This window comes from Meleagris gallopavo, chromosome 7 (genome assembly GCF_905368555.1).
Source record: "Meleagris gallopavo chromosome 7, MGAL_WU_HG_1.1, whole genome shotgun sequence".
Taxonomy (NCBI): domain Eukaryota; kingdom Metazoa; phylum Chordata; class Aves; order Galliformes; family Phasianidae; genus Meleagris; species Meleagris gallopavo.
In genome coordinates, this window is record NC_139410.1 from 9,554,477 (window position 1) to 9,576,889 (window position 22,413).

At 46.3% G+C, this 22,413-nt stretch overlaps 1 protein-coding gene across 1 annotated transcript in view; it reads right to left on the reverse strand.

The window, feature by feature from the left end:
- ANKRD44 (ankyrin repeat domain 44) overlaps positions 1-19,881 on the reverse strand; it is a 109,307-nt gene extending 89,426 nt beyond the window's left edge. Inside the window, 1 exon segment of the mRNA XM_085228593.1 lies at positions 19,450-19,881. Within this exon segment, the coding sequence (XP_085084719.1) occupies positions 19,450-19,476 (27 nt within the window). The 5' untranslated portion in view covers positions 19,477-19,881.
- Positions 19,882-22,413: the final 2,532 nt, after the last annotated feature.

Genomic DNA, 22,413 nt, shown 5'->3' on the forward strand with positions numbered 1-22,413 from the left:
TATTTTTAAACAGTGACAGTTCTTGCTCTCTGCATTCAGCACCAGGCTCCCAAGGCTGATCTGGGAAAGTAAAGTATCGTAGAACTATGTTGGAAGCCTCCACGCCATGCAAAATCTATTGCACCTCTGTAAGTCTCCTACAAAGGCTCTTATTCTGAGAACAGCAGCTGAGGCCCTGCAGAAGCTAGCCCCAAGAGCTCTTCTTTGGATTATTACTAAAACAAGTACAGGAGCATAGCAAACTCATTTGTTTATATCCTGTGCAACCTAGGGCAACTGGTAAAGGCCAGATCAGGAAAATTACAGAAAAGACGATGCTTTTAACATCTATGCACCTGCCAAACTTCAATAACAAGTCAAGTCTTGCTTGTGCATGTACCAAGAACTAGGAGGTTGGGATAATGATGCAAGAACACAGGCCTGTGCTACCTTTAGTAACCACGTGAGCATTGCTCACTCTAAAGAGCAGCAGCAGACACGTCCAACACCTGGCCAGGCCAGTCAGTGGCCCTGCAGGGTGCCTGACCCCGGCACTTCCTGAGTGCCCGGCTCAAACGGATCCCCAGCAGCAGCCTGGATGAACAAAGAACAAACAGCATTGACACACGGCAGTGGGGTTACCAATGATTTCCTCCACTGAGACATGGCCTGCTGTAATTAGGACTGAGGAATGCAGCATGGGCAGGGAGGGCCAGGTGATGTCCCACAGCAGGGGCTCAGGCACACCAGCACCATGCTCCAACAGAGACACCAGGTCAACTCCACTCCTCTGCCTTACCTGCAGCTCAGGGTGGCACTGCTAACGAGCAGAGAATGTCATCATTCTTACACGAGCTGCACCAGGCAAGGTGCAGTGTGGCTCACCAGCCGCCATGCAAAGTTAAATGTGCTTACAGCTACACTTAGCAGAAATGTATCTTTTAGAGAGCTACTGGAAAGGATTTCTATTTTTATTTTATCTCTGTTCCTCCTGGAAACAAACAAGCATGCTTCAGCATAAATACTATTTGGGCAATGTTATTGTTATCTAATGAGCCCTAATGAATCCGGATAAGAGACTCACAGAGATATTATCTTCCTCACTGATGCAGAGTTCACCAGGTAATTCATAGTCACAGTTGATAACTCTCATTATTTCCCACACAGAAAACAGAGCAGCATTTTGCCACGTTTATTTGGGGAGAAGGAGACGGAAGCAGCTTTAATTATATAAATTAAGTTAAACCATAGCATGGAACAGAATGACCTCCCAGACCTTCAATTATGTAAGTAAACCTGCCAAGTTCAGAACTGGATTTCTTCCAGTTTTTCCTGTGAAACTTGTGATTTTCTCCCATGTTATTACAACCCCATTTTTAATACAGGGATATAATCAGAGTCCTATGCTTGTCCACAAGCACAGTCTATTTTGTTCAACCAAGTTCTTGGGATATAATTGAAGCTCTAAGGGTGGTGGGTGCAGTTAATTTGTTTTGATAGTGTTTCCTGTTTATAACAACGTTCCATTTCTCTGCATAAAGGAATGAGATCTTCACTAAGGCATGGAAGGAGCAAGTAGCATGTATACAGCATCCACTTTGTTCCACCTGAACTTTGCAAGCTTTCAAAAATGCAACCGAGATGAAGATGCACATGGAAAACACAGCTTTACTTCACAGGACACCTATGGCTGAGATGTCTGCATCTGGAGAAAAGTTGTCTCTCATTTTCCAAACCCTCTGAACAAGGGAAAAAGGAAGCTGAGAAGCTTCGTGACAGAAAACACATCGTCTGAACACATTTGAAACTTTTGTTATGGACTTCAGTGGCTGACTTCCTTCTTCACCCAGAAGACAACTACTACAAAGAGAATTATTTTTTGCCAGCATATACACAAACACATTGCTGTAGGTAGAAAGCTTCCAGTATCTTTCAAAGCTACCCTGCTGACACTCTCCAAACACACATCTAGTCATTTATATAATACGGAGGTAAGTCAACACACAGTGCCACTGCTCCTGCTGAACCCTCAGCTCTTCTTTGTCCAGTAGAGGTTATCAGCATCACACAGTAAATGTCCCCCCCACATACATTCACGTTGATGCTGTCTGAATATCACGACATTGAAATACAGTTAATTGCATGTTTAAGATCTGATCATTGATTTTCTTTCCAAAAGCAGCCTGCTTTCATTTTAAAAGGCCATTCTATGCTTAGTTAGCACAAGAGGTGGGTCGCCAGCTTAAGGAAAGAAAATGAAATAACTGCACACCTCTAAAGGCTCCAAGAGTTCTCAACAGAACTGCAGCTCCAAGCAAGCAATGAGACGTACAGATGGGCCTAAAACACCACTGATTCAAATGCCAAAAGCTCTGGGACATTCCAAAACCTTCCCCAAGCCCATTGCAACAGAGGCTCAATGGCTGATTTGCCTGGTGCTCCTCACACCAAGTGGCCCGCAGACTCCTTCTCACCAGCAGTTTTCATGCATAGTACTTTCTAACCCAAACTTTAGCTCTCCTGTACTCCTATAGCTTTCCTATACTCCTGTACAGTAGCTTAATGTCTGCTGCAGTCACAAAAGGGGGAAGCAGGCACTTGCTGATGTGACTTGCGATGTTCTGATGCCAGCTCATTTAGCAAGAATTAGGCTTTTCTTTTCTTGCATTTCTGCTCCACATCTTCACCTAGCACTGCCTTTGTCACAGTTTGCATATATAGGAACCCAAGCGTCCCAAGCCAGCCATCTAAACCAAAAACACAAACACATTAATCTCTATTACAATACTGTAAAGCCTGTACAATCTCAGGCCATGAGATGTGTGATTCAGCTTACTTCCTTGCAGGGCAATGCTGCTCTGCCTTCTCTAGAAGCCGATTAATCTGCACCTGTCCATCTAGAAACACAGGTGACAGCCACCTCAATGAGCAACTAGGCCAGAATGCCAAGCAGCGTGGCAAGTCTGCACAACTCAGATTGCTTCAAACTGAACAAAGGCAACAAAAAACCTCCAGCATACTGCATTACCGCGGTTAGTCACAGAAAATTAGGTAACGCTAGTACACCAGGAATAGCCGTACTGATCTGATTTCATGAACCAGTGGTTCTTGGGCACTAGAAATGATGGTAGAAAAAATAATGCGTATAAAATTATCTGTCACAGGGCAGAATACTGCTATTACAGAATTGTGTTGCTCTCAAACACAGAAAATTGATATATAATTTATATGTAAGAGAAGACTGCAGATATTCATTTAAATTTGCAGTTAGTATCACAAGCAACGAGACATCCAGAAATTACACTTTTACTAATTAAAAATTCAGTAAAAGACTCCTTATTGTCTAAAATAATACGGTTAACAAATAACTACTTGGCAGCTACATCATGTTCTCCCCTTTCGTACAGTGTTAAAACATAGATAAATTCATTCTCCAATAATTGGAGCTGGTTGAAGTTCCAAGCCTGATAGGGAGGAAAAGAAATCTCTTTTTAGTGACACTGCAAGTGGATTAAACTAAAGTTTATTATCATACACAAAAAGGAAGAATTCCTAGCTTTTACCCAGGGGCACACAAAGGAAAGGACAATAGGTGTCTGTTCTGTTCCTGTTTTCCTTAACACCAAACATTTACTTGTCAAACACATTGGTACCAGAATTAAATCATTCACAGGGATTGCCAAGTAACAGGTCCAGGTGATTATACACATAGTGAGGTGTAAAAAAGACAATTGTGTAACAGCTGAAAACACCATGTAAGACATTAGGACAGAAAGCAAGTAACAAATAACTACAAAAATAATTACTCAGGCCAACAATGCTGCCATCCCAGAAAACAACTAGAACAGAAATAACACCACCGCTAACCTTTATTACACAGAACATTTACCAAAACACCACCTTTCCCTCCTTTCCTCCCGAGTGCTCCACCACCTAATGGAGCAAATCCCCAGAAGGATGATAAACACACCCAAATTCCTCACACTAATGCAATATGTCAGAGTGAATGTCTAAGCCATCTGATACTCCTCCTCCATTTTCCATTCCATTCCCTCAAGTAGCATCCCAAAAGCCACTCAGGCTGCAGATTGCTGCTGCAGCCACAAGAAAGGCAGACTGAACCACAACCAGAAGATCATGCTCAAGCTTTATTTTCTCCTTCCGGCAAGGGAAAATGCAGGTGCACCAGCCCAGCAGCGGACATTCAGCACAGCGATAGAGGATGCCTTAATTAGAGCCATCCTGGAAATAACCCATGCATAGGCAGAAACACTGCTGTACTACTTTCTACCCAACTCTTTTCCTCCAGTACAACACAAAAGCTCTGGCAGGTGCTCCATAACCTTCGCAGCTCCCATCAATGTGCAAGAAAGAGATGAAACATGAACATCTCCTGAGCACACAAGGGGGAAATGCTACATGCTACACCCATCCAAGGGAACAGCACTATGCCCATCAATTTTGGTGGAGACAAGCTTCACTGGTTGTATATCTAAAAGGTAAGTCCTGAACAGTAACAATATTTATCATTATTGTCACTGACCACCAAGGTAAACCCAGAAAGGTTTCACATCGGCTATTTAATGAAAGGTTAATTGTAAGAAGTAAGCCATGTTCAAACAAACTGGTTAACAATTGCAGAAGAGAGCCTTCTATTTACTCTACAAGCAAACAAATGTATTTCATGTCAGTGCTGCAGGGCTGCTATCTCTGCCAGCAGAAGATAAATGCATTTCTCATGCTAGCCTGAACCTGCACATACTGCGCAAACATACTGCAGAATAACAGCACATATGCAGGGAGTTCATAGCAGACCTGGGAAACAGATGGCCCCATACAGCACGCACAGCCCTCCCACAGCTCTGCCCTGCCACACAGCCTTCACCCTCACACACCAAAGGAGAACAGCAGTAAGATTATAGAATCGTAGAGTCACTTAAGTTGAAGGGGACCTTTAAAGGTCATCTACTCCAACTCCCTGATGAATATTCCCTCACATCCCATTCTTGCAGACAAGGAGCTCCTCAGTGCCCCTAAAGCACACCAGTCCTGCTGGTCTTGCAAATCCCTGGTCAGCAACCCCTTAAGGTACTAATTACTCAGCGGAGTGATTTAGACCAAGTCCTGCGGTAGTCCAGTACCGAACCTCTCTGGGACTGGGGTGTGCACCACTGGCATCACCCTACCCCATGTTTTCTTTTCCTTTTCCTTTCTTTCTATTAAATCAAACTCGATCTCCATTAGCAGGGAGTAAGACAAGCCAACAGTGCATTGGAGACTTGCTCCTGCAGTCACATACACATTTCATATACCTGGCTGGAAAGAGAAGGTAGAGCACTGCCATGCTGCTGCCATTCAATGATTTGATTCTCAAGATTTGGGGAAGCACTGGCAGGCACAGCCTAGGAACATGAGCTGCTGGCCCACAAGGTGCATTTGGGCACATGTCCTATGATTGCTGCTAGGTTCCCAATTGTGCTGATGTTTTCCATATAAGAGCCCCAAGATTGTGAGAGATGCTGCACCAGCCACAATAAGGTCAGTCTTTTCACAGTCTTCAGGAGGGAAAACAATCAAATCTTAGCAACACTGGACATAACACATTGGGATTTAACAGAGAAGAAGACACGCACCAGAAATAAATCAGACAGGACTAAGAAAGGTAAAATTAAAGCTATATAAGGCATCTTGCTAAGCAGCCTAAGAATGAAGGACAAGAATCAGCTGCTCACTGGGTGCAATGCTCCACATCCAACCTAAATCTTCCCTACCTCAACTAAAAACCATTTCCCCTTGGTAACAGCAGAATAAGGGGAAATGGTTTTAAGTTGAGGGAGGGAAGATTTAGGCTGGATGTCAGGGGGAAGTTCTTTACAGAGAGAGTGGTGAGGTGCTGGAATAGGCTGCCCAGTGAGGCTGTGGATGCCCTGTCCCTGGAGGTGTTCATGGTCAGATTGGATGGGGCCCTAGGCAGCCTGGTTAGCATTAAATGGGGAGGTTGGTGGCCCTGCCTGTTGCAGGGAGGTTGGAGATTCATGATCCTTGAGGTCTGTTCCAACCCTGGCCATTCTACGATTCTGTGAATGCTACAATGCCACATCAGCACTCCACTGGGCCTTAAAAAAGCAGTAGCTAAAGACTGTACTTACATACAAAAAAAAAAAAAAAAAAGGAAGACTCTGTAAAACAGGTTAGAGGAGGCTTTCCTTATTTTGGTACATGAAACTTGACTTCACTTCCTGAGCTATGCTGGAACACGGCTCAGTTCTGGGTGCTCCTTTGGCAGTTCAGCAGTGGGCAAGTCCTGCTCCAGGGGGCCAAGGGAACAAGGACTGGGTGGGGCTTCGGGCAGCTGCCTGCTCAGAGCCTGCATCTCTTCTGTGCTGCTTTCAGAAAGCCCCACTAGGACATAATGGAAACCACAGCCCTATCGCTACTGCAGCTCTCCAAAAGGATTTTGACGTAGAGCCCACGCAGGAGAAATGTGCAGAATAGAGAACAAGTTTGTAAATAATTTCTTAGTTCTGTAAATACTGCACATTTGTCTTAAATATATTATAAATTTTAAAATATATATTGCAGTCTTATGTTTATATTGCACTATTCAGTATACATTACATCTATGTACTGGACACATTCCTAACATTCAATAACACTTCTTACCTTTTAGAGTCAGGATGTGGTTTTATTGATCTTTTAAGCATGAAACTATGTGGAGCCACACACCAAAATAAAGTCTTTTAAATAAAAATTTAACATCTTTTAGAAACTCAACCGCAGCTACAAAAATAGGTGCTGCCTAGCACCAGGACAGAGCTCTTCACATGCATATTTTAGCACCAGATAATTCAAAACCAGACAGAATGCAAAATAGCAGATACAGACTTATATGGTCCTGAGACAGAAGGCAACATTCAAAGAGGAATTCTTGACAAGTGGTTTCAACAAGGAAGAAGAGGACACTGTCTCAAAGGTTCAGGATCCACAGATATATACCCTGGTGTAAAACTGCATGTGTACATGCATACACACAGCATTCTTCAGTTAACAAGAAATACCTGTGTTGACCATGCCAGGTGCCAGGTCCCCGCTGAGCCATTCCAGCCCAGCTACCTGCACTGAGCTCATCCTTTACAGAAACTCTGAAAGGCAGCAGCACTGCTGAGAATGCAAGTCAAGCAAAATCTCAGCTGGCAGAACAAGTAGCATGCAATAATCTCAAAAGACAGGAAGAAAGCAGGAAAAAAATATCAAAAAGAAAGAACAGATGAAAATAATTATAAGACACTTTCAGAGGCAGACTGTGGGTGGCTTAAGAAGAAGCAAGACAAAGTTCAGGAAGGGAAAATCAGAGTCAGCCGAAAGGTCTCAAGTACTCTGATGAGAGGGAGAACATGTCTCAGAATCAACAAGCAGAATTCAATAAGATAGCTGAAGTAGGAACAGGGGCACTGAGGTTTTATGGAAGATGCAAGCTCTGATGGAAGACAGTAGCTCTGAGCGGTGCATACTGCTTTTGCATGCTCTGGAAAAGTAGAATGAAAGGAAAAAACATCATCACTCGCTTTTAAATAACGGGTTAACCTGAGCAATCCAGCTACAGGGCAGTCACTGGAGGCTTGCAATGTTGGCCTCTGAACAGTAGGGAACTGTGGCTATGCTCAGACCTACATCTTTGTAACACCAGATGGGACACTTCTATTACACTCATAAGGAAAAGCAGTGTTGACGCTTTCATATCAGAGGAGCACAGTCGTCCTTAAAAGAAAATATTCAACATTTGAGAAAGGAAATGCTCTAAGCACAATGTTCGGGTTTCTCCTCCCAGGGGATGCACAACAGTGCATCATTTCTGCTCTCATCATTGCTCCTCTCCTTGTTGGTCCCCCAGACATTCCCAGGTGGAGAAAACAACTGCAGAGGCTCCATTCAGAATTGATTGGAATGAAAAAGAGATCAGTCCCCTGATGTTGGCATGAACACATCAATACAGTTGCGACACCAAGTCAACCTGCTACAGTAAAAGTAACGCTTACAATGTGGTTTCAGAACATGGAGTTCAAAGGATGAACTGGCATCAGCCACAGAGAACACCTGCCTTATCACAAAGGCTTTGTCTGTCATAAAACAGCCTGTCCCAGGAACAGAAGGTATGTGAAAATACCATTCCTGCTTGTTACTCTCACAACCTCATTAACTTGTCCATTTCTTCTCAAGATTTGACTTAATTCAGTTCACCTATAAGCATTTATAAGTATTATAAATACTTATATATTAATATAATAATAAATTATATATATTATATAATATAATATTATATATATATAATATATAATAAATATATATTATAAGTATGCTCCGTAATCATGAGAAACAGTTAAACATATTCACAGATCTGCTGTGTATAGATTTTATCTGCTCTTAACTTTTAGATCACTATTCCTTTCAGTGGGAATTTATTATGAAAGTAAAAATATAACAAATATATCAAGCTCTTAAAATTCACAGCAGCAAAAACTCTGATATGCCCTTTGTAACCAGAAGTCTTAAGAATTCCAATTTCTGAATAAATAATAAGCACTAAAACCTACATACTAAAACCTATGAACCTACATTACTAGCAAGTCACTAGAAAAACAAAAAAACATCTACTTCAAGGAAGTGTTCTGATGCTAACAGACCCATATCACCCACCAGACATTAAAACTTCCACTCACTCATTCTTCTGTTACACCAGTAACAACCAAAATGTTCTAAACAGACAGCTTTTCTAACTGATAGAAAGAACACTTGTGATCAGAAAACATCCCTTAGTTTATCTTCTCCCTTCCGCTCATTCATCTGTCTCATAACATGCTGGAAATATTTGTACTGGCATGCAAGAAAGCATCTACAGTGCACCATTTAAGGATTAAATATGTTTCTGAATCGAAGAATCAGCATCTTAAAGCCACTGTTACCTTATAACACAGGGGGGATTTTGACACTGTTACATTCTTGACATATTTATAAGGATATGTCTAGAGCACATTTATTTTCCCTTAGTTTTACAGCTTTCATTAAACCAGACAATGGCTTATTTTTCTCTCACTGCATGCTGAAACTGGAACTGCCTGCCTTGGCAAGAGAATCCTCCAATTCCTACTCATGCCAAAAGCATCTTCATGTATCACTACACTTGCCACAGCTACATCACAGCTTGATCAGAAAGCCGTATCACAGGCCAAAAACAGCATGCTTCTCAGGGTCTGCAAGAAAAAGTTATGGAAAGCAAGTGGGGAAGAGAAAGAGTTTCAGCTTCATACTTTAAAAACTGCAGAAAACCACCCAGGTGCCAGCCCATCCCACCACGCTTCTAGGAGGAACAAGGCAAGCACTTACAGTCCTGTGTTAGCCTCTTTCTGGCTACAGCAGTGAGCAAAAGTGTTGGGCCTTTACAGCACTGCTGCTGGTATCATGAATACAACATCAGGTTTCATTAAGGCTGCACAAAGTCCCATTCCATGTGCATATAAGAAAATTAACAGCAAAGACATCCCTTCACAGAATTCCTCATGTCCCCCATCCCAGACGCTCTCAAAAATAAGAAATATGACTTTCCAACATTGCATTCTCACCTCCTCCTCCTCTCACACTATCAGAAAGGCTGCAAACCATTTAATACAGGGAAGTTCCAATGTCACTGACGTATGGGGGACCAGGATCTGAAATAATGCCAGTCCTCCAGTTAATGTGAGCCTTTGGAGAAAAAAAAAAAAAAAAAAAAGAGTAAAGATAGGTCCTTCACTGGGATATTTGTTTCCATGATGGTTCTGGCTTTGCTTTTAAACTACCTTAACATCCTCTGGATGCTTATGAATCTGCTGCTCAACAATTTGCTTTGTACACTTCACAATGTCGGCATTACAGTTGCTAATCCCCTGGCTCCTCGCTTCCTCCTTTTCAAATGGCAAAATGTTTGTCTGTCTCAAGTCCTGGGCTCTCCTTATCCTCCACAGGCTCATAAAGAGTCTTCACAAAGTTTCACACTACTGTGGCCATTTTCATTCTTCTTGAGTCTTTTCTGCCTGCATCCATTCATTTACACACCTTCCATATCACATAGCAGACCCTTCACATCATTTGTCATTGTCCTCAGCTTACATCTGATATGCCTATGAAATCATTTCCATTTTGCTTAATAAAATAAACAAGAGACATTGAGAGTTTAAGGCCAAAAAGAATGAGGAAAAGCTCTTTTTATAAATGTAAGAAATTAAGAGCCACAAATGACATACTATACCCAAAACTATCTGGGAAACTACCAACTCTGCTGCCACCACCTCCAGCCTCCAGATGCTGTTAGGACAAAACCAGCCTGGCTCTCCTGCAGCCCAGAAAGAAGGGGAAGGCAACACTCCACGTAAAGCTAAGGATTCTTTACCACTGAGCTCCAGAGCACTGCAGATCCTGCGGCTACCTCAAGAAAGGAAAAGGCTGCTGAATACAGACCGAGTGGGAGGAAATGGAGGAGAAAGTCTGATCTTTACATGTCCTCTGTGACACAAGATTGGGTGCGAGAAGTCTGAATTTGGGGAAGTGTTGGGTGCCCATGCAAAGCAGGGCTGCTGAGCAGGGAGGAAGGGCCGCTGGGAGCACCAGTGCACAGTCATAAGATGCATGCTGGGGCTAACACTGGGAGGGATCAGTTCACTGCTGCTTCTCTGATTGGGAAGGAAAAAATACATGGTTTTCCAACTTTTAGTAATTATTGCCTCTCTCTGTACCAAATGCAGAAGCTGTATGGCTGAGGCAAGGTCTGCTTGCAGGGGAGCAAAGCTTGGCTGAATCACCACGCCCCTCTGCCCCCAGACCTGACAGGGAAATACATTGCCCTCTCCTCCCCTCCCCTGTCCTTCCTTCTCTGTTCCCAGACCCCACAATTACTTCACCATCAGGAACTGTCAGGGGCATCCCATTACGCATCATAAATGAGGGTGGATATGGGAAAACCATTTGTCTCGGTGGACAGAGAAGGCAAGTAAAACACTTTGCTACTCAAAGCCAGCAATCATTATACACAAATGTAAAGAGCAGAAAAAATCTTTGACGTTTCCCAGCCATAAAAATGTTTTACCAGTAAAAGCAGCCTTTAACAGGCAGTGTATTTTCAGCCACAATGAGGCAGAAAGCAGCGTAAGATAGTATTCATATTGAGCCAACAATAAAGCAAACCACCAAAATGATGGCCCGTGTCAGTCTAAAATGCAGAGTCAATTTCACACCTCTAAGCATCCTATACTCAGGAAATGACAAGATTTATTCGGACTGCAGAGGGGCAAGCAGTGTCAAGATGGAATGCTTTTCTCTTTGAAGATGTGCTGAACATCTTTCATTTTCTACTTTGGGGGCTACTCTCAAACTAAGGAAAAAGAAAGGACAAGAAAAATATCCTATATGAAGTGTAAATGAGAGCAGATGGGTATAACTTGTAATTACTGCCTTGATTCCTAAATTCCCAGACAGCCATGTAGGATTAATCTGTCCAAATCCACAGCTGAAAAATCCCTTTACATCTCCAATACTCAGTACTCCTCTGAGGGTTGGTTTCCAGGCTCCTGATGGAAGGGATGGAAAGTCACAGCACCACAGTGTCACACCAGGACCTGCCCAAGTGCTCAGCACAGAGCCTGCTCCCTTCTGCAGCAGCTTTGAGGCAAATCCTGGGGAAATGCACCAGGTCTCAGACCAATCAAACATTTCAGCCTGTGGCACTCCAGAGAGCCAGACAGCTCTGTGCAGCGCTTCCTGTGCAAGCAACACAGTTAATTAACTCTCTGTTGATTAATAGTGAGCTCTCACATCAAGAATTTATTCAGCCTGTTATTATATACAAGGTCATAATTGCCAAACAGTCTCAACTAAATACCATTCCTTACAGTCTACTCTTTAAGCATTATAATGTAAAATTAATTGGTACTTGTTTGCTAATGAACGTGAAATATTTTAAGTCCTGCACCATAAAACTTACCACTGGTATGCTCTTCTCTAAACACCGAAGAATGAACTGTTTTATTCCTTGAGAAGAGCCTTCTCTCTGAAACTGATGTGGGATGGGGGCTTTCTGAGCTCAAATATCTTCCAAAAGGGCTCTTCTGCAATAATTAGCCAGTAGTTATTCCACTCGCACAGTGCATTAAGACAGACTAGCAAGTGATGCTTTTATGCAAAGGGCACCCTCACCAAAATATCTACTCAGAACAATTGTCTGAGGGAAGCTGTTTCTGTACACTTCCAAGTGCAACTGAGATTAGCTCACAGAAAATAATGTAACTTTGCCTTGGGGAAGCAGGGGTGATCAAAAACACACTTAAACTCCTTTGTTCTTTCTGGGATCCTTAACTCCAGGGCTAGCCTCAGTGTAAATAGCTTGCAGCAAGGACCTGCTCCAAAAGTCCCAACACTGAGATAAGCTACTGCCAAGGGTCGGAGAAGTCAGAAGTAGCATCACCAGCCAGGCTCTGCCATGGCGGGACCGGGAAGCAGTGAGTGGCAGTGAGCAGCTCCTCTCTGCAGCCTCATCCACCTCCCATCTGCAAGGGGCAGCCCCTTAGCCATTTCTAGCCAAAAAAAGCCTCTCCTGCTCCTATTTCTGTGGAAATTATACGTATATTTCTTCTGTTTATATTGCTAAGGATGTGCCGGTAACGCAAACCTTTTCTTCAGATGTATGCTTCAAGAAGTGGTTGAGCTGCACAAACTAGGTCTGACTGTTTTTTAAATTAGTTCAAGGTGGACTTGGCAAAAATATGGCTTTTGTGTCAAATGCCACTCATCACACTGCAAACTCCCGGGACCAGCACAGCTCTGAGGGAAACACGACATGTGGGAATGTGTACAGAAAGGCATGCTCAACCAGGCTCTCATCCAAGCAAATCGCTTACTCTTTTTGTAGAGAGACTTGCTGCACTAGTGAGACATCCACTGTGGCTTAAAATTATCACTGTGCATGTTCAAGGGTCAATTAATGTTATCAGAACACTCTGTTAAAACCAGACAAATCTGGACTGCTTTCTCTCCAAGCCTACTGCCTGAAAGCAAACAAATCACAACAGAGAGAGCACCAAGAACGAAACAGTCATTATTTCCCAAACGTAACATTATCACAGAGATTCAGCACCTACAGAGCTGTAGCACAGTTATTCACACTGCTGGGCTTTGATGCTGTAATATCCCAGCCAGTAGCAGTGTCGTTCCATCCAGCAGACTGCACAGCTTGATGGGCTCATGGGGCTGGATAACACACAGAGAGGTTCTGCTACTCCTGTGGGTCAAAGACTCTCTGAGGAGCACCCTGTGTTGGCCACTGGGAAGACAGCTGTAAAAAGGCATGAAGTAAAAGCCTGCTCTGTGCCAGAGGTTTTTGGAGGCAGAAAAAACAGAAGCGAAGCTTAAGGCACCGAATTACGTCTGCTTGTCTGCTTCCTTAGTATTTCTGATCCTACAGAGCCAAGTGAAGAACTCTCCAGGCCACTGTCAGCAGTCTACAGGCCTTTGAAGGTCTTCTTGAAAGTGCTGGAGACCACGTGTCTGCACAGCAGCACCCAGAAGGAATCACACCAAATCCTCAGACAGCTGTCTGCAGAACTCCTCTGCTGGCACTGCAGGAACCAGAGGTGCCGTGGATCATGTGCCTGCCCTGCTGCTTACTGTCATTCCCAGCTCCATTTCCAGGTAGTTCTGGTATGTCTCTGGTCTACATGGCTATGGGAGTGAGTTGTACCTCCTCTGTGGAGGAGGACAAATTTACTCAGCTCTATTTGCTCCCACTGCACTGCAGAATTAATACTTCTCTGGGCAGCAGGGCACAAATTTACTGGTCTTCACAAGAACACTTCTGATAGGAGTATCCTCTTCTACCTAGAAGTTGATTACACATATACAAATACTGACATACAACAAACAAAACGTAGCAAGAAACTACCAAGTTTCAGCCTGATGTGAAACAGACCTTGCGTGAACATGTCCAGGAGCACCACCCTGTCCACTGACAGCAGCTTTCCTGTTTAAGAAGTTACCTCCATTTCTCAGAACCCAGCCAGCCTTAATGTGCACAGCAGGCAATGCAGCCCTGCACTGTGAGGCTGCTAATCTAAACAAGTGGCACTGCCACACAAAAGGCTGATCTCATTTTTACCACTCGCGCTGCCAGCACACAACGCTAAGCCCATGACACAGGCTTAGCTGCCCACTGCCAACAGCCAGAATAAACCTTTACTTCCCAGGTGACCTAGAAACCATTTCCTTAGAGAGCATTCCCTCTTACACAGCACCAATGCCTACTTCGCGCACTACAGAGCCAACTTCTAAATAGGCTGTTTGCTAACACCATGCTATAAAACTGCATGCCACCGTTTGTTTCCCCTCTTGCAACACCATAAAACTGGCATCAGCCCACGCAGCTCAAACAGCACTGGCAGAGCGTGCAGAGCAGCCTGAGATTCCCCACGGAAAGTAGCACTTGGGGCAAGGTACTCACTGCCACTGCTGTGTCCTCAGCCTGAACTCTGCCATGGAAATCATTCAGCTCTCACCACCAGTGGGGAGGACAGCCACCGGACCACTCACCTATGTACACCACTGAGGTAGAAAGGATGCTTACAGGCTCTGGCACCCCACATGGCTGCTGGGGGTTTTTGGACATTTTCCTGGAGTCAATGACTAAATAAGTCCCTCTCTTGATTTTAAATTGGAGATAAATGCCAAGAGTCTCACTGGCAAGTGCATTAAAGCTGCTGGAAGCACAAAGACAATACAGGGTATTTTGGGCCTTTGTTCTCTCCTTTTTACCCACAGCATGCTAAGCAAGCAAAGAACACACTGAGCACATCAGTGTTTTGCTGGTACCATCACAGGCTTCAGTCCCTAAATCCTGCTGGCCCACAGCTAGGAAGGGGAGAATGAAAACACAGTGAAGAGCACACGTAGCCCACCTGTCTGTTACAAGCAAGGGAAAAACAAACTTCATCCATAGACAGACAGCCACAGGTGCTGCCACAAGCTCCCCAGAGTCAGCCCAGAGCCAACACAGAGCTCGGTCTGAGGGTGGGGAGCCAGGACACGGCTCAGAAGACAGCAACGCCTCACCTTTACCTTTGTGCTATTAAAAGTCTTTAAGTTAGATGGTCTCTGCTATTGTTTCTCTCTATAGCAAATACTTTGTTTACAGAGACACCAGCTATAGGTGTGCAACTCAGGAGGCACCAGGTGATCTTTTTGCTCCAAGTCTTCGTGTGGACAAAAAACACTGGAAAAAGCAACAAGTCTTTGAAATTATAACAGCTGCAACACGAGGGGGGAAAAACAGTCATTAGATGAGGTCACGGAATTTGCCAGAAGAGAAGTGGCAATGCCTAAACATTGAGTTATCTGTCATACTGGTTATCTGCAGACTTTTGTGCCAATGAAGTAATCAAAAAAAAGCCCTTGCAGCAATCCTGCAATAGACATTATCCAATAGCACAAGTGTTGTTTTTTTGGGGGGAGAAACCAACTTATTTATGCAAAAAAGCTGCCTGCCCAGCTCAGCACACAGCTCCAGTCAGGTGCATCTGTCAGAGCTGCGCACCCACCACGGCTGTACTTTCTTCCTCATAGGGATGCAGCAGCACGCAGCTGCAGGGAGGGAGGGGGCACTATCCGAGCACTTCCTTTAAAATTCAGAAGCAAGCCATAACAAATCATTCCAGCAAAGGAACACATGTCCGCACATCAAGCTGGCTCGTAACACAAAGCACAAACATCCAGCTCACGTTAGGCTCAGAGTTTCAGTGCTGTGAGGCAAGGCCAAGCAAACAGCCTCCATTTCTGGCTGTACAGCTGCAGAAAGGAGCGACTTCTTCCACTCAAAGCAAAACACATGCCGTCAAAAAGCATGCACCTTCTGAGAATGTCCCAATTACCCAGCCACAACTAAATGCTGTAATTTGTTGACTAGCTCCTCGCAAACTTTAGTAATGACCTCAAACCCTTGGATTAAACTGCAAAATAATTTCCCCCTTTTGAAAGCAATTTTGCAATGCTTTGCTTCCCACCCATCAGCAGCTGCAGGGCACAGCAGCAGGCTGCCACACGTCCCAGTACGGCAGCTAGAACCAGGCTGAGGCCACAGGCAGCAGCTGGGGGAACTGCTTAGCCCGAGCTTTCCAGCTACCAAAACTATCCTGCTGTTCCTAACAGCCCTGCAGGAAGGGATGGGGACTGGCAAGGGAAGCTCTGCGGAGAGGAGAACATGGCCACAAGATGTGTGACATCTGGGCCACACCTGACCTGAACAAAGCTCCATGGGGCAGGGTGCTGGCCCACATGAACACACAGCTCAGCATCACCCAGCAATGCTGAGAGTAAGGAACCACAGGACCCCACAGACTGATCTGTGGGCTGTGCACAGATTCACCACCCTGACATTGCTCAGCACACATCAGGGGCATCTTCTGAGATGCCCTCCTTGTCTGAGAGAAATGAGATAGACAGACAGCTGTGCCACTCGAGTGACTCTGAAATAAGTTAAAAGCACCATCATTCGGAAATGTAATCAGCTCCGTTAGGAGATTGTTATTGTTTCCTCATCTTGCTTTTAAGTGTATTCAGATCAAGCCCTCCCTTTTCCCAGACAATTTTTATGATTTCTGACATCTGTTTAAAATCATTTTAAACATCTGTTCAGTGCTGTTTCTGTGACCATAATAAAATGGATCCTGATGGTCAATGAGAACTGTCAGACCCAGGAAAGGCAGAGAAACAGCCCCTTTGGCTCCACTGCTCTCAGCCATTGAGGACAATGAGCGAACACTGGGGGTTCGGCAGGTAACACTGGCCTCGCTGCATGCCTCAACCATCTACCCAGGCTCCATTGCCCCCACCACACTCGTAAGGGTAACCTACACTTATTGTGGTGTTTACTACATGAGGGCTGAAGACACTGAGGTACATACAGCTCAGCAGCAGCGAGGTGCATGTAGCCTCTGGCAGGCTCCAGCCAGTGGGACTGTGCGATGTTTTAACCTTTCAGCAGAGTGCTGACAGGAGCACTTGTCAGTTCGCTTGCTGTCCACAGCCATCAGTGGAAACCCTGAGGATTAAAGGCACGTTCAGCAGGACATCCTGGCTCTTTCCTGAAAAGCCTGCAAACGATAAACGCACAAATGGCTCTCGGGAAACAGAGCACCCAGTGTGAGGACAAGCAATGGAGGACAGGCTCTGTCTGGACTGTCAGCAGTGGGCAGGAAGCTCCAGGAGCAGGGTAGAACCCAAGCTGCTGGAGGAACAGCCACAGCACTTGGGAGAATGAGGGTAAAGGGAGAGAAGACTCATCAGGAAGAACATCAGAGCAGCAACTCTGAGAATGCAAAAAAAAAAAACTCAATACTTTGAGTACTTTAAAGCAATTTGCATGCTTGCTGTAATCAACACTCACTGCAAAAGTGGTGAAAAAAATAGGTCAAAAAAAGTTTTAAATTTTGGAATACTTCTTGCAGTATTTTCCTGTGACAGTAAGAACATTTAGAACTTGTACAACTGCACAGACACGTCATCATTACAGCATTTTAACCTTTGTGTCAGGTAGGTTCAGGTTACTTTCAATTTAACATTCAGTCATTCAAAAGGACTGCTGGGGATTATTGAAGGCAGACAGACCCGAAGGAAATTCATGCAGAAATGAACAATGGCAGAGATGCGCTTCTGGTGGTAATGTGATTCAAGGGTTTCTCATGGCACAACGGATGAGATAGCAGTTGTGCCCACTCGGAAACAAGTTCAAGTAATATACATGCCCAAAACAAAACCTGCAACAATCTGGAATTGAGCTCTCCCACCTGTACAGACAGCAGTGACCATCTCTTTGGAGGCTTAAGCACAGCAATACTTCAGCACCTACCAGCAGCAATAGAGAAGCAGTAAGGGAAGTCTGCTTTGTCTGCCCTCAAGCCTGGGTTTGGTTTCTCAACTGCCTAAAGGCTCTGCATTCTACCAGATGCTATGGATAACAAGTAGCAAGGAAGGCAGGGAGGAAACAAGATACCTGGAGAAATGCGTTTAAGCTTCCCGTGTGAGGATCTACAGCCTCCTCCTACACAGACCTCTCCTCCCAACCAATGCCCTGGTCACAGAGCAACATGCACTGCAGAACCACAGTCAGAGGCAGGGGGGAATGGCTGGTTTCAACTGGCCTTTCCTGGGCATCACAGACTCACCTATACCACCTGGACACAGCACAGCCCAGGTCAAGCCACAGAAGCACCCTACGTATGGCAATCCCCACTGCAGGGGGCTGCCAACACAGGCAGCTGCGGTTGCCTACATGTGACCCAAAGGAAACCGCCTCCTGAACTGCTGCAAGCTCTCGCTGCACAGCTCACCCTGAGTTCCAGAGCAGGAAAGAGAGCAGATACAACCCCAGTGAGTCTAAGTGCAGGCAGAGATTGTTGCACAGACACAGAGCCTCCCAGTACGCCTCTCCTCTCTCCAGCTCCACCTGAAAGCACGTGGGGCAGCCGCTGCCACTTCACCTCCAATAGCTACAGCTACTCAGGCAGCTTCAGTACCTGAGCTCCGAGCATGCAGCAAAGCAGGCTGAGCACCCAGCCCTGCTGTGAGGGACTGCACAGCAGCCTGGATCATCTCTTCCTGCTACTTTGCTCCCAGGGAAGTGAAAGAGGATCTGATGAAGAAACTGAGGAAAAACCACATGGGATCCAATAAGAAGCGCTCCAACACAGCAGTTCGTCCCTCAGCAGCTGACCAGAGATGGCTACCCACCAAGAAAACCCGTCTGCCTGTTGCACGGCCAGACCAGGAGCCCGCAGGTAGATAGCAGAGCGGAGGCAGGCAGTGAGGTGGAGGTGCCGTGGCCGCGCTAGGAGCCTATACACACTGCTTCACACAGCGCAGCGATGCGCTACGGACAGAGCCAGGTCACACGGTGCTGCTTTTCCTCTAAGAGCCACTTCGCCCTTTTTTCCTCTCACAGCAGCCCTGGGCCGGGCAGTGCCGCTGAGGGCGGCCTCGGGGCTCGGCACGGCGTGGTTATCGGCGGGCACCGCGTTATGCACGGCACGGCGGGCAACAGCCAGCCGAGAACGCGGATAAAGCGGAGAGCACTAACCGAAACACCCACCGACAATACGCATTAAAAGCTCTTCGCTTTGAGAGCCGAGAAATAACTCAGCACCGTTCACAGCCGCCCGCCCACCGCCATTTACCCGACCTGAGCTGCAGCTCCCTCGCGGCCCTGACAGTCAGCACGGCACGGCTCAGGTCGGCAGCCCGGGGCCGGGCGGGCAGAGCCGCGGGCCGCCCAGAGCCGCCGACCACTCGAGCGGGCAGCGGCCGAGAGCCGCCCCCGGAGGAGACCGTCGCTCTCCCGTCCGCTTCCGGCCCTTCCCGGCGGCCGGGCCGGAGCCCGCCGCTTCCCTCCCGCCCGGCACCCACCTGGTCGGCGAGCTTGAGCACGGCCATCCTCCTCCTCCGCCGCCGCTCCTCCCGCGTACATGCAGCTCCAGCGACGGGCGGCGCGCGCGCCCCGCGACCAACACCGCTTCTGCCGCTGCCGCTGCCGCTGCAGCTCCGCTCCGCGTCGGCGGGGCGGGGCCGTGAAGGCCGTCTCGCCTCGGCCGGCGCGGCCCAGCCCAGGAAGAACCGGGAGCAGACGAGCCGCCTCGCGCGGGGCGCGGGCCGCACCGCCGCCTACCGCCGCCTTTGTTCGCGCCGCCGCCCGCTGCCTCGGCGGCGCGGACCCGGGGCTGCCCCGCGCGGCCGCGTTCGGGGGCGGTGCCGCCAGAGCCCGCCCTGAGCCTCGGGAGCGGTCCCGGTCCGAGGCCTGGACCCGCGGGCACCTGGGAGCCGCCCGGCCCGCCGTGCCCACGCAACCCCCCACCCCGAGACACAGACGCTGTAACTGCGCCGGGACTTTTTGACCCGCTGTCACAGAATGGGGGACTGCGAGCAGTTAAAAAAAAAAAAAGAGGAATGTCTTTCATGGAAGAAAACCAATCCAGCAAGGAAGCAGACATTTGTTTTGGGCTTCTGTGGTATCGTAGAAGTGGGGCTTAAATTAACAGAAATTGCGTTTTGCACGTTTTGCCTCCGTCTATTTTAAAGTAGTCTTAACAGAGAGCCCGTGTCACTGTACACCAACTCCTGGAAGGAAAGCAAAAAATAAGAGAGCAGCAAGATGGAAGCCAAGAGCCGTTCCGTTCGTCTGAACTCAGGCCCTTTTCCTTTCAGTATTTGCACCCCCTAGGGTACTCCTCGCGGCAGTACCATGCTCGCAGCGGCGGGCTGCTCTGTGTCACAACACTTGCTAAGGAGCACACCGCAGCTATGTCCTGCTGATCCGACCCAGAAATTCAGCCTGGCAGTCCTGCCCAGGCTCTGCGGAAACCCACACTCACCATACAGAGGCCTAAAACAAACAGAAGTTACTTCCAACTGAGACCAGCAAAAAAAAAAGAGAAAATGAAGGGGACTGCTTGCACTGAGCAAGGCCTATTTCCAAGGATTTCACATTCAACACAGAATTGTCCCTGCAGTTAAACTTGGTGGATATGACAAGAAAAGTGCCCGCACTCTGCATTAGGGGGACAGCACTCATTGCAGAGCAGTCCTTATCTTTATATGTACGCCACCCATTTGAAGTGGCATTTGCATGAAGTGCTGAGATCAGCCGTCAGCTCACTGCCATAGTTATTACCATCACAGTAAAGGAGTCCAAAATTTCTCTCGAAGTACAATATCCTCCCCTCCTGTTCACAGAATATCACAGGCAGCTACATCAGAGACCTCTAAGCTACCATGCTGTTCTGAGCTGGCTCAGTAGTTGAGCTACTCTACTCAACTGCTTCTCAGCCCTGGCTCATGTAACAGTACTTTCATACAATCATAAAATGGCCTGAGCTGAAAAGGACCATAATGATCATCTAGTTTCAACCCCTCTGCTGTGTACAGGGATGCCAGTCACTAGACCAGGCTGTCCAGAGCCACATCCAGCCTGGCCTTGAATACCTCCAGGGATGGGGCATCCACAACCTCCTTGGTTCCAGAACATCATCACCCTCTGTGTGAAAAAATTCCTCCTAATATCCAACCTAAACCTCCCGTCTTAGTTTAAAGCCATTTCCCCTTCATAGCACATTTCCACACATTACAGTCAGCAGTCTTTTCTGGGAAACAGAAGGCACAAAAACATCCATACGCAGAGCTCGTTTTCCAAGTAACAACCACATCTGCAGCTCTCAAAATGGTAGCATTATGTCAACTTTCCATACCAAGATACTAGCAAATATCAAAACAGGTGTGCAGCAGCCTTGCACTATGAGAACATGCTTCATCTTGCCAGATACTTTAGTCTTGGATTAAAACTGTACTTGGAAAGGAGAAAGCCACACCAGGTCTGATGGGGAAACTGAAAAATCTTGGGCTGGCTGGTGCACTTCCTCTTGTGCTCAGTCCTAGGAGGGTTCTGTGAAACACAAATACCCACAAAAATAGGAATATGAAGCCTGTAAGTTTGTGTTTAGGCAATTTCTGGCCAACAGCAAGTAAGAACAAAATTTCCCCAAATATTTCTCAGCTCTCTGTACTGAGATTTCTTAATTTTTTGGCCACAACAGTCAAGCCTTGTAGCCTGGTCTACTGTCATAGGCCTTACCTCTACCTCCCTTTATACATACATATATATATATATAACAGTAAAAAGAAAGTTTCTTCAGTTCCATCTGACACTGGATGAATACCATTTGCTTCTAGCAGCCACTCATGCACAGCACACCACTTCCTTGTCAGGCTTTGTCACGGAAAGCACCCAGCTTTCCCATACCCACTGGGCTCAGTAAAGCTCCTGTGAACACTTAGATTTCAACATGCAATGTCAGCAGAATTTAACCATCATCATAACCAATCTGTCTTTTATTATCTCTGTTATATCTTTGTTATACACTACTTGCATATAGCATAATAGTGCATGTCTTGGTCTGGACAATGAGTTAAGTAGGAGACTGGATATCAGTTCTCTGTTGTGCCGCACACAGTGTTCCTGCACAGCACTAGAAGAAAGAACACCCCTGTAGAAATAAATTTGTCTGCACTGTACTTAAATGTTACGGAGAATGGGGATGTGGGTGGGAAGCAGGTGAACACACCGATCAAGAGTGAGGGCAGGAACCTTCCCTGCGCCAGGAATTCTTCCTGTAGGAATATAAATGAGTCTGCAAATTATCTGCCAGATTCCCACATGCACGTCTGCATCTCAGACAGATCTCTACATTAGTCTGATGTTTCCACAGCCTGACAGGATGTGGTCGCTCAAAGGCAGCCAAAATCTGCACCACCACCCCCCGACTCCTGCCCTGCCACACAGCTGAGGAGCAGAAGCTCTACTCCATTTTGCTCTCCCAA